Source organism: Gobio gobio (genome assembly GCF_949357685.1).
Source record: "Gobio gobio genome assembly, chromosome: 17".
In the NCBI taxonomy this organism is placed as follows: domain Eukaryota; kingdom Metazoa; phylum Chordata; class Actinopteri; order Cypriniformes; family Gobionidae; genus Gobio; species Gobio gobio.
The window spans coordinates 20,923,504-20,936,770 of NC_137110.1; the positions used below are offsets into that span (position 1 = coordinate 20,923,504).

At 34.5% G+C, this 13,267-nt stretch overlaps 1 protein-coding gene across 1 annotated transcript; it reads right to left on the reverse strand.

Moving 5' to 3' along the window:
* Positions 1 to 11: 11 nt before the first annotated feature.
* On the reverse strand, positions 12 to 13,169 carry itgb3bp (integrin subunit beta 3 binding protein). The gene is made up of 9 exons (XM_079840829.1): positions 13,055 to 13,169; positions 12,430 to 12,466; positions 11,835 to 11,907; positions 11,460 to 11,532; positions 8,055 to 8,133; positions 7,622 to 7,709; positions 7,402 to 7,458; positions 3,211 to 3,259; positions 12 to 832 (listed from the first exon to the last, which is right to left on the reverse strand). The coding sequence occupies exons 1-9, from the start codon at positions 13,057 to 13,059 to the stop codon at positions 826 to 828; spliced, it is 468 nt and encodes a 155-aa protein (XP_079696955.1). The 5' UTR covers positions 13,060 to 13,169; the 3' UTR covers positions 12 to 825.
* Between the last annotated feature and the right edge of the window lie 98 nt (positions 13,170 to 13,267).

The window sequence follows — 13,267 nt, forward strand, 5'->3', positions numbered from 1 at the left end:
ACTAAGCCATATCATATAAAATCCTTTATTCTGATTAATACAGCCCTAAACAAAAGTTCACATCAAATCTTGAGAAAAAAAAAAATGATTTCTTTCATTTTTCAAGTAGTAAATGAAGAAAACTATTCATTAACACAGTGGAATCATCTTGGCAGTGACTAAAGACGTGAGGCTAGTACTAAAGCTACGCATTAAAATGCTTCAACTTCATGAGCTGTAAAACAAAAATGATGGAAGCAGACATATCAGAACATAATGCTGTAAAGCTGAAATACCAAGGGGGAAAAAGTACAAGCAATCTTTTTCACCCCTCTTTGTTCGAGTTAATGACGGCCATTAAAAAAAATCCATTACAACTATAAATGTTATCAGGTCACAAAGGGGCTAGTGTGTTACTGCCTGAGTGAGGTCTGGAGCCAGACACACACACACACACACAGAATCAGGAGAGAATGAACAGGTTTTGGTTTGACGGTCTTGCACGATATATACTGTAAAACAAACAGCAAGTCACAATAGCAGGATGCATGATACAATTTTAATGGAAGGTGCTAATATTAAATAACCATATCTTGCTGTCAGCCTTGGTTACAGATCTTGAACTTTGAAGTTTAACAGCCCATGGCGAACAGACCAAATTGCTAAATTCTGAGATGCTTCTTCTCAACTGTAGCAATGCAAAGTGTGTGACAAGTGTGTGTTTTGTTAGGTCAGCTTGAGCTTTTGTCCTTCAGACAGCCTCTAGAAGTGATAAGGAGAGAGTTACGTGATCCAACTTGAGCGGGCACCAGCTGCCGCCCATGTCCTACATCGAGAAATGATCCCTCAGCGGCTGCCAAAATAAAGAGACAGATCGACAATGAATACTCTTACCTCCTGTATATGTGCGTGTGTAGTTTTTCAACACCTTTGTGGCTTTCTCAAATACATATGCGTGTATGCATACATTTCTCTCCGCATCAGCCCTAATGGGACTGTATGCCAGCAGTAAGAACACTATTTTCGCAGAGACGCAGCACACCGTGTATTGTAGAATCAACATTTTGTCAGATTCCCCGTGAAAGGGTGGGGGGACCTTTCAGAGAATAGATTCAATGTAAATGTGTCTTGAGATGGGATGGCAAGGTGTCGGCAGCGCTGTCTCATTTTGACTACGCCGGAAAGACTGACAGCCTCCTCAGACATCTCGGCGCTTTCAGACTGACAGGACGTTCAGTGTACATCAAACACGCTGACAGAAAGCTGCGGCTCTGCCAAAACGAGAACCGTTCCATTTGCAACTGCGCACACAATTACGTGAAAAAAAAAGCATATTGCATGTAAAAGTCTTTGTAAATCTCTGGCATATCAAATTAATATTTAAGCCTGAGAATAAATGGATTGAATTACACTACCATTCAAAAGTTTGAGGTCTGTAAGATTTTTTTGAAAGAAAGAAGAAAGTCTCTTATGCTCACTGAGAGGCTGCATTTATTTGACCAAAAATACTGTAAAAAAAAGTAATACAGGACAATATTATTACAATTTAAAGTCTATTTAATATGTCTATATATTTTACATATTTCAGTAGCCATTATTGTTTTCACAAGATCCTTGAGAAATCATTCTAATATGCTGATTTGGTGCTCAACTAACATTTCTTATTATGACCAATGTTAAAAATAGCTGTGCTGGTTAATATTTTGCTGGAAAATGTGGTAATTCAAAATTATTTGACTAATAGAAATGTTCAAAAAAGCATTTATTAATTTCAAAATATAATTAAAAAAATTGTGTTTTATTAGTGCTGTCAAATCGATTAGTCGCATTTAACATAAAAGTTTGTACATTTGTCATGTATATCTGTGTGTGTATACATACATACACACACACACACACACACACACATATATATATATATATATATATATTAATATATTAGTGTTGTAGTCAAGACCACCTAAACCGAGACCAAGACCAGCGTGTGCCGAGACCAAGACAGGGCGAGACCGAGTCAAGACCAAGACCAGACCAGCACTCCTTAAATTCATCTAAAAGATCCATATCTACTGTCTGAGAAAAGACTTATGTTGAATAATTAAACACAATTAGAATAGTAAGACACTATAGCGCTGTTCCCAATCAAATCACTACCAATAAAATTCATGGCACAGAAGTTGCATCTGAATTGGTACGATTACACCTGCATAAATAATGTTCAGATTAATTTAACATTAAAATATTAACATTATTTAACCGTCACAGAATCCTTTATTCAACCAATTTGTTCAAAGCAACCGATTCATTTAATAACGAAACATTGCCGAATTAGCAAAGACACAGTTTAAAATGTCATTTAATATTAACTTCTTGTTTATAGAACATTTGTATACATCAATATAATTTGCAATCACGCTTATATATTCATGAAAACAGCTCTCTTGCTATTGCTTAATTATATTCTATGTTATTTTAAAAAACTAAATCTCAGAATTTTGTAGGCATTTATATTAATTTTGCACATTTTTGAGACAATGCTGCATTGATTTTGAACCCGGCAGCACAGTAACAAAATAAATCACATTACAAAGAAGTTATTGATTGCATTTTAAGCTGTACGTTTTACATTAAATCACATTAACGATGTTAAATCAGACAATGCACCGGCGATTTAATGATATCCTTGCAGTTGTGGTCTTGACTGGTCTGAGATAAAATCCGAGTCCTCTAAGTCCGAGAACAAGACAAGACCGAGGAGGAATGCAGTCGAGACCGAGACATGACCAAGACCATCAAAAAATGGTCTTAAGACCGGTCTCGAGTACTACAACACTAATATATATATATATACACACACACACACACACATATACATGCAAACATACATACACACACATACAAAATTGCTGCATAATTCAAGTAGAAATAACTTTCTTGTCACATGATATGAGAGATGTCACGAAAACCTCAGCCACAATTGTTGCAAGTATGTTTGCTATGCCTTTGCCATGGTGTTCTGAGTGATTGTGAGCATGATGCTTGGGGGTTGAGTAGTTGCTAGGGTGTTCAGGGTGGTTGCTAGGTTGGGCCAAGTCAAAACAGTCCATGCACCCTACTCTATAAAAACACTACTAATTACTGTATAATTGTAGGATTGTTTGGAATCTGTGTAATGTGACTAGCTTTTAAAGTTTCAGTGAGTTCAATGATAACCCAGGTTGGAAAACATACCTTAAGATTGCCTTGAGAAATTCATAAGAGCTGCCAGTCTGTTTCAACCCTGGAAAAGCAACATGGATAGATTAACACACACTTTATCTACATCATTTTGTGAATACATGAATGAGACGTGCACATGTAACTTGTCAGGTCAATCATGCCATCTGTCCTAGATTTTGTAGACTGCTGCCGCTATCACTGCTAGATGATCTAAATGCAAATGATCCGAAATGCATTTCATACTCCTGCAGGACGTGTGTAGACATAACCGGCGTTCGTATTAGAGACCGAAACGCAAGCTGAGAGTGGCTCAACTTCACCCTCCCCACCCAAAGCCCTCTAATATACAGCAGCCCTTTAATTGTGCTGGTGTTTTCCATCAAACAGACTAAAATGTTCCCCAAACAGACGCCATTTATCCTTCAGCAGCCCAGGATTGATGTGGTATTAGCGGGGTCTGTGACCCCGTCCCAGCCAAGAACCAAAAACCTATTTGTTTTATTACATTTTAAGGAATTTTTAATACAGTCTATTAAGGCTGTCTTACAAATCTCCCAGAGCTCGACCCCATCTGCGGCCTGATCAATTTTTATACTGCTGATCCGTCCCCTTCCTTCTCATTTTGTCATCGCAAAATTCATATTATATAGGATTTTCTTATGGAAAACTTGCCATAAAAATCCGTTACTATATCTGCTGATGTGTACGGGAGGCCACCACGTGAAGACGGAGAGGGCTTTGGTGAAGATAAAATTTGTTTCAGCGGTAAGCAGAACTGTTTAAATGTTATTTATTTTCATGCTCCAAAGAAAATATATTGTGAAGTGCAACATTGATTTAGAACATAACAATGTCTCCGCATGGGCGTAGAAGAGGTGGAGGCAGGGGCCGATTTATGAATCCTTTGCTCAGCTCCTTTAATTGAATTTTCCAAATCTCTCGCCACACAGAAATAATCAATACCCTCGGTCCAGGCGACAAACTTGCCTCAGAATTATTGCGCTCTCTCTTTTTCCATTTTGCGCTCATCAGCAACATGTAACGTGAAGCTCGGGACTTGGTAATGCCTGAATAAGCCAGAAAATGTATAGTCCGTCTGATTGTTTAGGAGGGATGGCCTCTCTAGAATGCTTGGGAAAAACTTTTGTCAGTTTTGCCATAAACATCTTGCTCGTGAGTTGCCCTTTCGCCCCAAGGTTATGTTTTGGGAAGCCATTAGATGATTGCCGGGGGTTGGAAGGGGCTTCTGTTAGGGACATGGATTCAGCGGTTTGCCTGTCAAAGTTAAAATATCCTTGTGGATTTTCTCAGCTGTCTTGGCGGTATCACGCTGCCTGGTGCTCAGCTTGCTTTTACACGAGTAGTGTCATATCCTCGCCATCATATGTCATCCGCACCAGCTCCTGTATGGCTCAAGTGACACTGAGTGTTTGAGAACTCTAATAGCAATGATGTGTCTCAATGAAATCCAGGGTATTAGTCATCTGGGCCAGGATCTAATGGTGTCCCAAGAGAGTTTCAACTACAACATCGAACTACTTACATACAATGCATTTATTTACTTTGATTATCATTTGTCTTTAAGCATCATTTATTTCATGCTTAATAATAATGCTGCAAAAAGTAGTTCTTCAGAGCTAGATGTAAACAGAAAAATATCCAAGCACAAATGAGGGGACTTCAATGAGGTCATTTCAAACTTGTACTTCACATCCTACCAAAATGCAATGAGGACGAAACCCATTATTTGTACAGGTCAACGAGGACATAGTCTGATGCTCGGTTTGATAACTGAAAAATGTTCCAGAAACAGTCCTTAATTTAGCTGTGTTTCTGTGAAAATATGCTTTTTGTTGGACAGTCACAATCTTCAAGTAATTTGATTTTGTCACACCAATCTAATTCACACGTTTACAATTCCAACAAAGAAACAGCCAGAAAAGGACTTTCATAACACAAATGACAGAAAAATCATTGCCAAATTAAAATGTTATAAAAATATATATAATATAATACAATAAATATAATATAATATATTTTAATTTATTCCTGTGATAGCAAAGCTAAATTTTCAGCATCATTACTCCAGTCTTCAGTGTCACATGATCCTTCAGAAATCATTCTAATATGCTGATTTGATGACTTCTTATTATACATTTTGAAGTACTAATAAATAAAAAAATTACTAAACCCAAACTTTTGTTTAATAATATAATATAATATAATATAATATAATATAATATAATATAATTAATATAATATAATATAATATAATATAATATAATATAATATAATATAATATAATATAATATAATATAATATAATATAATTAATATAATATGTGATTTATTCCTGTGATGGAAAAGCAGAATTTTTAATAATATGCTGATTTGATGATTTCTTTTTTATAAATGTTGAAGTATTAATAAAAAAAAAATGTAATGTCCCCAAACTTTTGTTTAATAATATAATATAATATAATAAATATAATAATATAATATAATATAATATAATATAATATAATATAATATATAATATAATATAATATAATATAATATAATATAATATAATATAATATAATTAATATAATATAATATGTAATAATGCAATTTATTCCTGTGATGGAAAAGCTGAATTTTTACTAATATGCTGATTTGATGATTTCTTTTTTATAAATGTTGAAGTATTAATTTAAAAAAATGTTTAATGTCCCCAACTTTTGTTTAATAATATAATATAAAATAATTAATATAATATGCGATTTATTCCTGTGATGGAAAAGCTGAATTTTTACTAATATGCTGATTTGATGATTTCTTTTTATAAATTTTGAAGTATTAATTTAAAAAAAATTGTAATGTCCCCAAACTTTTGTTTAATAATATAATATAATATAATATAATATAATATAATATAATATAATATAATATAATATAATATAATATAATTAATATAATATAATATAATATAATATAATTAATATAATATAATATAATATAATATAATATAATATAATATAATATAATATAATATAATATAATATAATATAATAATTAATTTAATATAATATGTGATTTATTCCTGTGATGGAACAGCTGAATTTTTAGCATCATTACTCCAGTTTTCAGTCACGTGATCCTTCAGAAATCATTATAATATGCTGATTTGATGATTTCTTATTATAAATTTTGAAGTACTAATTAAAAAAAAAAAATACTCAGCCCAAACTTTTGTTAAATATGATAATATAATATAATAATTGGTTCAAAGTGTCCTAATTTCACATTATGACACACAATCAAACGTTACACTCCTATGCAGCCTTAAATAATTTGTTTACCGTCAGTGTGTTTTAATGTCTTATAATAACAAAGGGTCACATTCGTCTAGGGATGAAAATGTGAAAACACTCTTGTACTGTTGTTGTTGTTCTCTGCATTGATAAATTTCATGCTCCACCATGTGATCAAGATTGTGACATTCCTTTGGTGTCGAGCTACAAGCAACATATACGCAAAGGTTCTCGGCTGTGACTAATTAAAACAATTTCAGCCGACCTTATCTTAAAAACATGCTGAACTTCATCACAATCCAACCATTGAGTTGCAACAAATCACCATTGTGCGATTGAATCACAAGTGCAGCTTTGCTGGGGGCTGAATCTATGCTTGAAATAATCTAATTAATTCTGTCCCACGAAGAGGAGTTCTGGCTTGTTTGTGTTAGGAAAATGAAATATTTTTCTTAGAAAAAGAGAACCTTTTATCTGTGACAAATGTCTATGAGCACGCCGCATTGACAAACCAAATCTTGTAAATGGCTATTCAAAGGTCCCATGTGACTAAGATCCAGTACTTTAGTGCTTGAAATCAATCATGACTCACATACAAGTGGAACACAAAATGTTTTCTTTCTCTTGCTCTTTTAGGTAAAGCAATGGAGTCACAATCATCATACAGTAATTTGAATCAATTCAATACATGGCGTAACTTATCCTTGTGTCAGAGTCTAACAAAGACCGTGTTATGATGGGGAAACATTTAAGATTTGAAACGTAACTAATTGTGAGCTGGCTGCTATCCGATCTGACAGAATTACTAGGTTTGGATATCCACTTAAGATAAGATAAGTTCATGCTTTTAAATGGTAAACAAACTTTTGAATTCAATTCTAAACATTCATTTGATTCCCAAATTCACTCACCTTGGAAATGACCCTTGTTTGTGTCTGCTCTATGTGCACAAGATGCAATTTTAGCAGCTGGAAGGCAAAACAGAAATCGCTTTTATGTTTCACACGTAGCAAGAATTTGTCATGTGAACTCTTAATAGCAAATAAACTGTTTAAACAATGTCTATAAAGTGACCTTGAGATGCGAGGCATTTGCATTATGAGGTGTATGCATATACAGCTGAAGACTCACACAGATTCTCATGTCTCTTGAGTTCAGTTTGTAGATCAGCAGGACTCATCAGCAAGAGACTCCTCAGCTCACTACTGCCCTCTACTGGCTACAGACAAACACATTAGTACAATCTCAAATATAGTATTCCTGTTTAAAAAAATGGTGTGCAACCTCAATAAGATGCCTTAAAAACACATCAAAATAAACTTAATCCAGTCTAACTCTGTACCACATATTCAGGATTGAGGGACCAAATGTAATCATTTAGATAAAAAAACGCACATCAGTCGACCACTAATATAAATATTGACAGGCTCCTCAATGTCTATGGTGGTTCAGACCTCGATTTAGTCTTAGTTTAGTAACATTCAGTCTAATTGGCAAGTCTATAAACAATCCTGCAGTACAAACACTACACCTTTTGGTCTTCTACCATTTTCGATCCACGTACCAATAATGTTTCCAGCTGTTGCTTGTATTTCATGAGATCTTTGAGAGACTTTTTCACCTTAGACCTGAGGAACAGAATTCTGAGGGGGAAAAGGTGTTTAAAAAAACAAACTCATAAAAAAAGAAAAGAAAACAGTAGTAACATTTTACAATGAGGTTCAATGTGTTAACATTAGTTAACTACAATAGTTAACTAACAATGAAAAACGCTCATTATATTATATATTTCAACAATTACTAATACATTATTAAAATCAAATGTTGTATATTATTTTATGGCCCATAGCTGTATTTTGTGTTAACTAACATTAAAAAAAGATTAATAAATAATATAGCATATGTATTATATGTATATATTTTTATTTACATAAATACAGTGAGGAAAATAAGTATTTGAACACCCTGCTATTTTGCAAGTTCTCCCACGTGGAAATCATGGAGGGGTCTGAAATTGTCATCGTAGGTGCATGTCCACTGTGAGAGACATAATCTAAAAAAAATCCAGAAATCACAATATATGATTTTTTAACTATTTATTTGTATGATACAGCTGCAAATAAGTATTTGAACACCTGTCTATCAGCTAGAATTCTGACCCTCAAAGACCTGTTAGTCTGCCTTTAAAATGTCCACCTCCACTCCATTTATTATCCTAAATTAGATGCACCTGCTTGAGGTCGTTAGCTGCATAAAGACACCTGTCCACCCCATACAATCAGTAAGAATCCAACTACTAACATGGCCAAGACCAAAGAGCTGTCCAAAGACACTAGAGACAAAATTGTAAACCTCCACAAGGCTGGAAAGGGCTACGGGGAAATTGCCAAGCAGCTTGGTGAAAAAAGGTCCACTGTTGGAGCAATCATTAGAAAATGGAAGAAGCTAAACATGACTGTCAATCTCCCTGGGACTGGGGCTCCATGCAAGATCTCACCTCGTGGGGTCTCAATGATCCTAAGAAAGGTGAGAAATCAGCCCAGAACTACACGGGAGGAGCTGGTCAATGACCTGAAAAGAGCTGGGACGACCGTTTCCAAGGTTACTGTTGGTAATACACTAAGACGTCATGGTTTGAAATCATGCATGGCACAGAAGGTTCCCCTGCTTAAACCAGCACATGTCCAGGCCCGTCTTAAGTTTGTCAATGACAATTTGGATGATCCAGAGGAGTCATGGGAGAAAGTCATGTGGTCAGATGAGACCAAAATAGAACTTTTTGGTCATAATTCCACTAAACGTGTTTGGAGGAAGAAGAATGATGAGTACCATCCCAAGAACACCATCCCTACTGTGAAGCATGGGGGTGGTAGCATCATGCTTTGGGGGTGTTTTTCTGCACATGGGACAGGGAGACTGCACTGTATTAAGGAGAGGATGACCGGGGCCATGTATTGCGAGATTTTGGGGAACAACCTTCTTCCCTCAGTTAGAGCATTGAAGATGGGTCGAGGCTGGGTCTTCCAACAAGACAATGACCTGAAGCACACAGCCAGGAGAACCAAGGAGTGGCTCTGTAAGAAGCATATCAAGGTTCTGGCGTGGCCTAGCCAGTCTCCAGACCTAAACCCAATAGAGAATCTTTGGAGGGAGCTCAAACTCCGTGTTTCTCAGCGACAGGCCAGAAACCTGACTGATCTAGAGAAGATCTGTGTGGAGGAGTGGGCCAAAATCAAAATTGAGTGGGTGCAAACCTGGTGAAAAACTACAGGAAACGTTTGACCTCTGTAATTGCAAACAAAGGCTACTGTACCAAATATTAACATTGATTTTCTCAGGTGTTTAAATACTTATTTGCCGCTGTATCATACAAATAAATAGTTAAAAAATCATACATTGTGATTTCTGGATTTTTTTTTTCTAGATTATGTCTCTCACAGTGGACATGCACCTACGATGACAATTTCAGACCCCTCCATGATTTCTAAGTGGGAGAACTTGCAAAATAGCAGGGTGTTCAAATACTTATTTTCCTCACTGTATATGTATTTGTTGAAATTACATATTGCGCATTTAACTGACATTATATATATTGTATGATGGAGAAAGCTCTCTCTGATTATGCTATGTTAGCCACTTGACAAAATTGTCTCTGAGGAATGGTAAAAACATACTCGTGGTAAATCTACGAACAAACAAGTGATTCAAACAATAAGACTAACCGTGTTGATCTATATAACAATGATTTGTTTTCTGTTGATAAATGTATCCAAACAGTTGCTCGTCTAATAAGACACATAATATATTAAAGTGTATTTAGTGTTTCCATGGTTTCTACGAAAGTAAAACTGGAAATCGAGGGTAACGCGGGTATGATGTCATCGATAGGCAAAAATTGCTGATTTCTCTGGATTTAAATATTCTTGGAAACATTTGGGATAATGTACACAAGTCAACACAACATATAACATTGTTCTATTGGTTTTTGGATATTTTAACATACATATTGTGCCTTTAATGCATTAACTAACATTAACTAATTATTGTAGTTTTACCATTATTTTTTATTATTATTCTTGAATTGCTATTCAGGCATGTGCTGCATGTCAAAATGTAATATTAAATATATTCCATTACATTATTAGATTCTTGCAGAATATTTGCTTGATAAGGACATAGGATATCATTTTCATAATCTTACTCTACTAAGTCTTTGAGGAGAGGACAAGCCGACTAAGAATAAGATATTCATATATTTTTAATACACATTTAAACATATTGGGAGACATATTAAAGAGTTGGCCAAATCGTTTACCAGGTCTTTCGTCCAATCACACTCAAGATCTCTTCTACATTTTGCACGAGAAGTTCTCTTGGTTTGACTCGCCAAATGAATACTTTCTTAAATGAATCATAAGCCCGCTCTCTTTATTGATGTTTTTATATATATTTAACTAGCTTCCTCTTAAATGACTGCACTATAAAATTCAAAACTAATGCTTGTCTTGATGGATCGCACGGAGCTCTGTGTTAGTATGCGTTGGAGAGGAAATAGGTCTTTTCTTAAACTCTCCTTATCCAACTATTTTTAGTGCTATGTAAATCAACGAGGCTTTTGGCTGGTGATGAAACTCCCTCCATGTCCTGTCATTAAATTCTGATCAGTCATAATGGCTATCAGCCAACTGGGACGAAGGAAATATTCAGTAATGAGGAGAAATTTCTGTCTGTTCCACTGCTCCAGCTATACCAATGTTAGTAGCTTCATAAAAATAGACTTTGATGGCTCTCTGGTTTTTGTAAGGTATAACCAACTAAAAAGTTAAATACAGTAACTATACAACAGCATTAAAACGTTTAAAAATTAAAGCATGGGCCATTATTGTACTTTTTATTTAAATCTTAAATATTATTACTAAAAAGATAGATATCATCAACATGTTTTAAAAGGCCATTTCTTCATCCTTACCTCTCAGCATCTGTCATGGGCTCTTTTGTTTGAGGGGGATTCGTTTTCTTCCCACCTGCTCTGGAATTACCTGCTGATGAAGCACTAAATGTCAGCAATTTATCAAATCGGCATGAGCAAAGATATTATTAATGGCTACACAGACAGCTAATCTAAATGCAATATCACTGGATTACAAGGGACCCCTACTGTACAGGATTTTGGAAACAACATGACATGAGCAGGGGATTGTATGGTGATGATGATTATCAAAAGCGAAAAGAACACAATACTTCTTACTCTGTTCACAATAAAAATTAAAACTCCTGGGGGGCAAAATGTGATTTTTTTTATAGGACTAAGAGGACACAGTAGCTGGGCTGTGTGTTCTAGTACCTGCAGGTTTTGTCACTTGGGTTCCAGTCAAAGGCGAATAGTTCCTGTTTGGTGCATGCCTCTTAGCAGGGCTCTAAAATAGATGAATATGATGCATTTACATACTTCAAAACATCTGGGTATAGCCTAAATTTGTTATTGTACTTTTAAGAAGTAAGTTTTTTCTTATTTCCTTTTTTTCATAACTTTTGATTGAATTAAAATGGTTTGAAATAATGGTAACACTTTACAATAAGGTTCATTAGTTAACATAATGAACTGCAATTATAAACCATTTATTTATCTTTGTTATAGTTAATTTCAACATTTACTAATGCATAATTAAAATCTTGCTAACATTAGTTAATGCACTGTGAACTAACATGAACAAACCATGAACAGCTGGATTTTTATGAACTAACGTTAACAAAGATTAACTAATGCTGAACAGAGGTGTTGTTCATGGTTTGTTCATGTTAACTAATGCATTGACTAATGTTAACTAATACAACCTTATTGTAAAATGTTACTGAAATAATAAACATTAAACAAATAAGAAAAAGCTTAATCAATGGTAGAGAAGCCTGCCGATGTGTGAATGATTTAATGAACTCACGTTTTCTTTGTCTTGTAACTGAAGGGCTCTCTTCGCACTGTATGGAAAATTAGACAGCAGAACTTTAACGTTAGTCTTGATTTTTTTTCTTTTCTTACTTTTTCTACGTAATGTCTTAACAGTTTGGGGTTTGGTCATTTATGTGGATGATGCCCATACAATAATATATTTGCTAATGTGCATACTGTAGTATAGGAAGACACCAGACAGTTTTTGCACATTGCTCTTTACTGTACTACCATAAGTATCTTGAATAAATCATGATTTCCCCTGGTAAGTTACTGTTAAAAAAAAGTTTAGTATATATATATATATATATATATATATATATATATATATATATATATATATATATATATATATATATATATATATATATATATAACTTATTTAGTAGTCTTAAAAGTAGTACCAACAGTTAATGAATATGGTAAACATTCAATATTATTTTGGCATGCATCCATGATAGCAAAGTAACGTTGCCATCTTATGTTATCAATGCACTTTTTCCGTTAAGGTAACATGAACAAGTATATGCCATTGCAAATATGTGCCAGTTGTTATATGTACCGATCGCAACTTTGAAACAGTGATAATAATTCGGAAATTGAATGGATAAACTTACGGCATTTTAAATATTTACTTCTTGCAGTCGATATCTCTATTTTGACGTTATAAACAGCCTAACGTTAGCGCTTTTATTTGTAGTTTGGCGCGGTGCGGCAGCAGTTTAGTTCCCCGGAAACACTCATCTGTGCTTCTACATACTTGTTAAAGTATTTGAGATTGTTTAACTCTATTTTACCAGAGAATCCACTCAGAAGGAGTTACAATATTG

Excerpts from the sequence above, each read along its gene's own strand:
- itgb3bp (XM_079840829.1), bottom strand. Across the intron at positions 8,134-11,459 it reads CCCATGACAGATGCTGAGAG|AATTCTGTTCCTCAGGTCTA; the intron begins GTAAGGATGAAG and ends TTTCCCCCTCAG. Across the intron at positions 7,459-7,621 it reads CAAGAGACATGAGAATCTGT|CTGCTAAAATTGCATCTTGT; the intron begins GTGAGTCTTCAG and ends TTTGCCTTCCAG.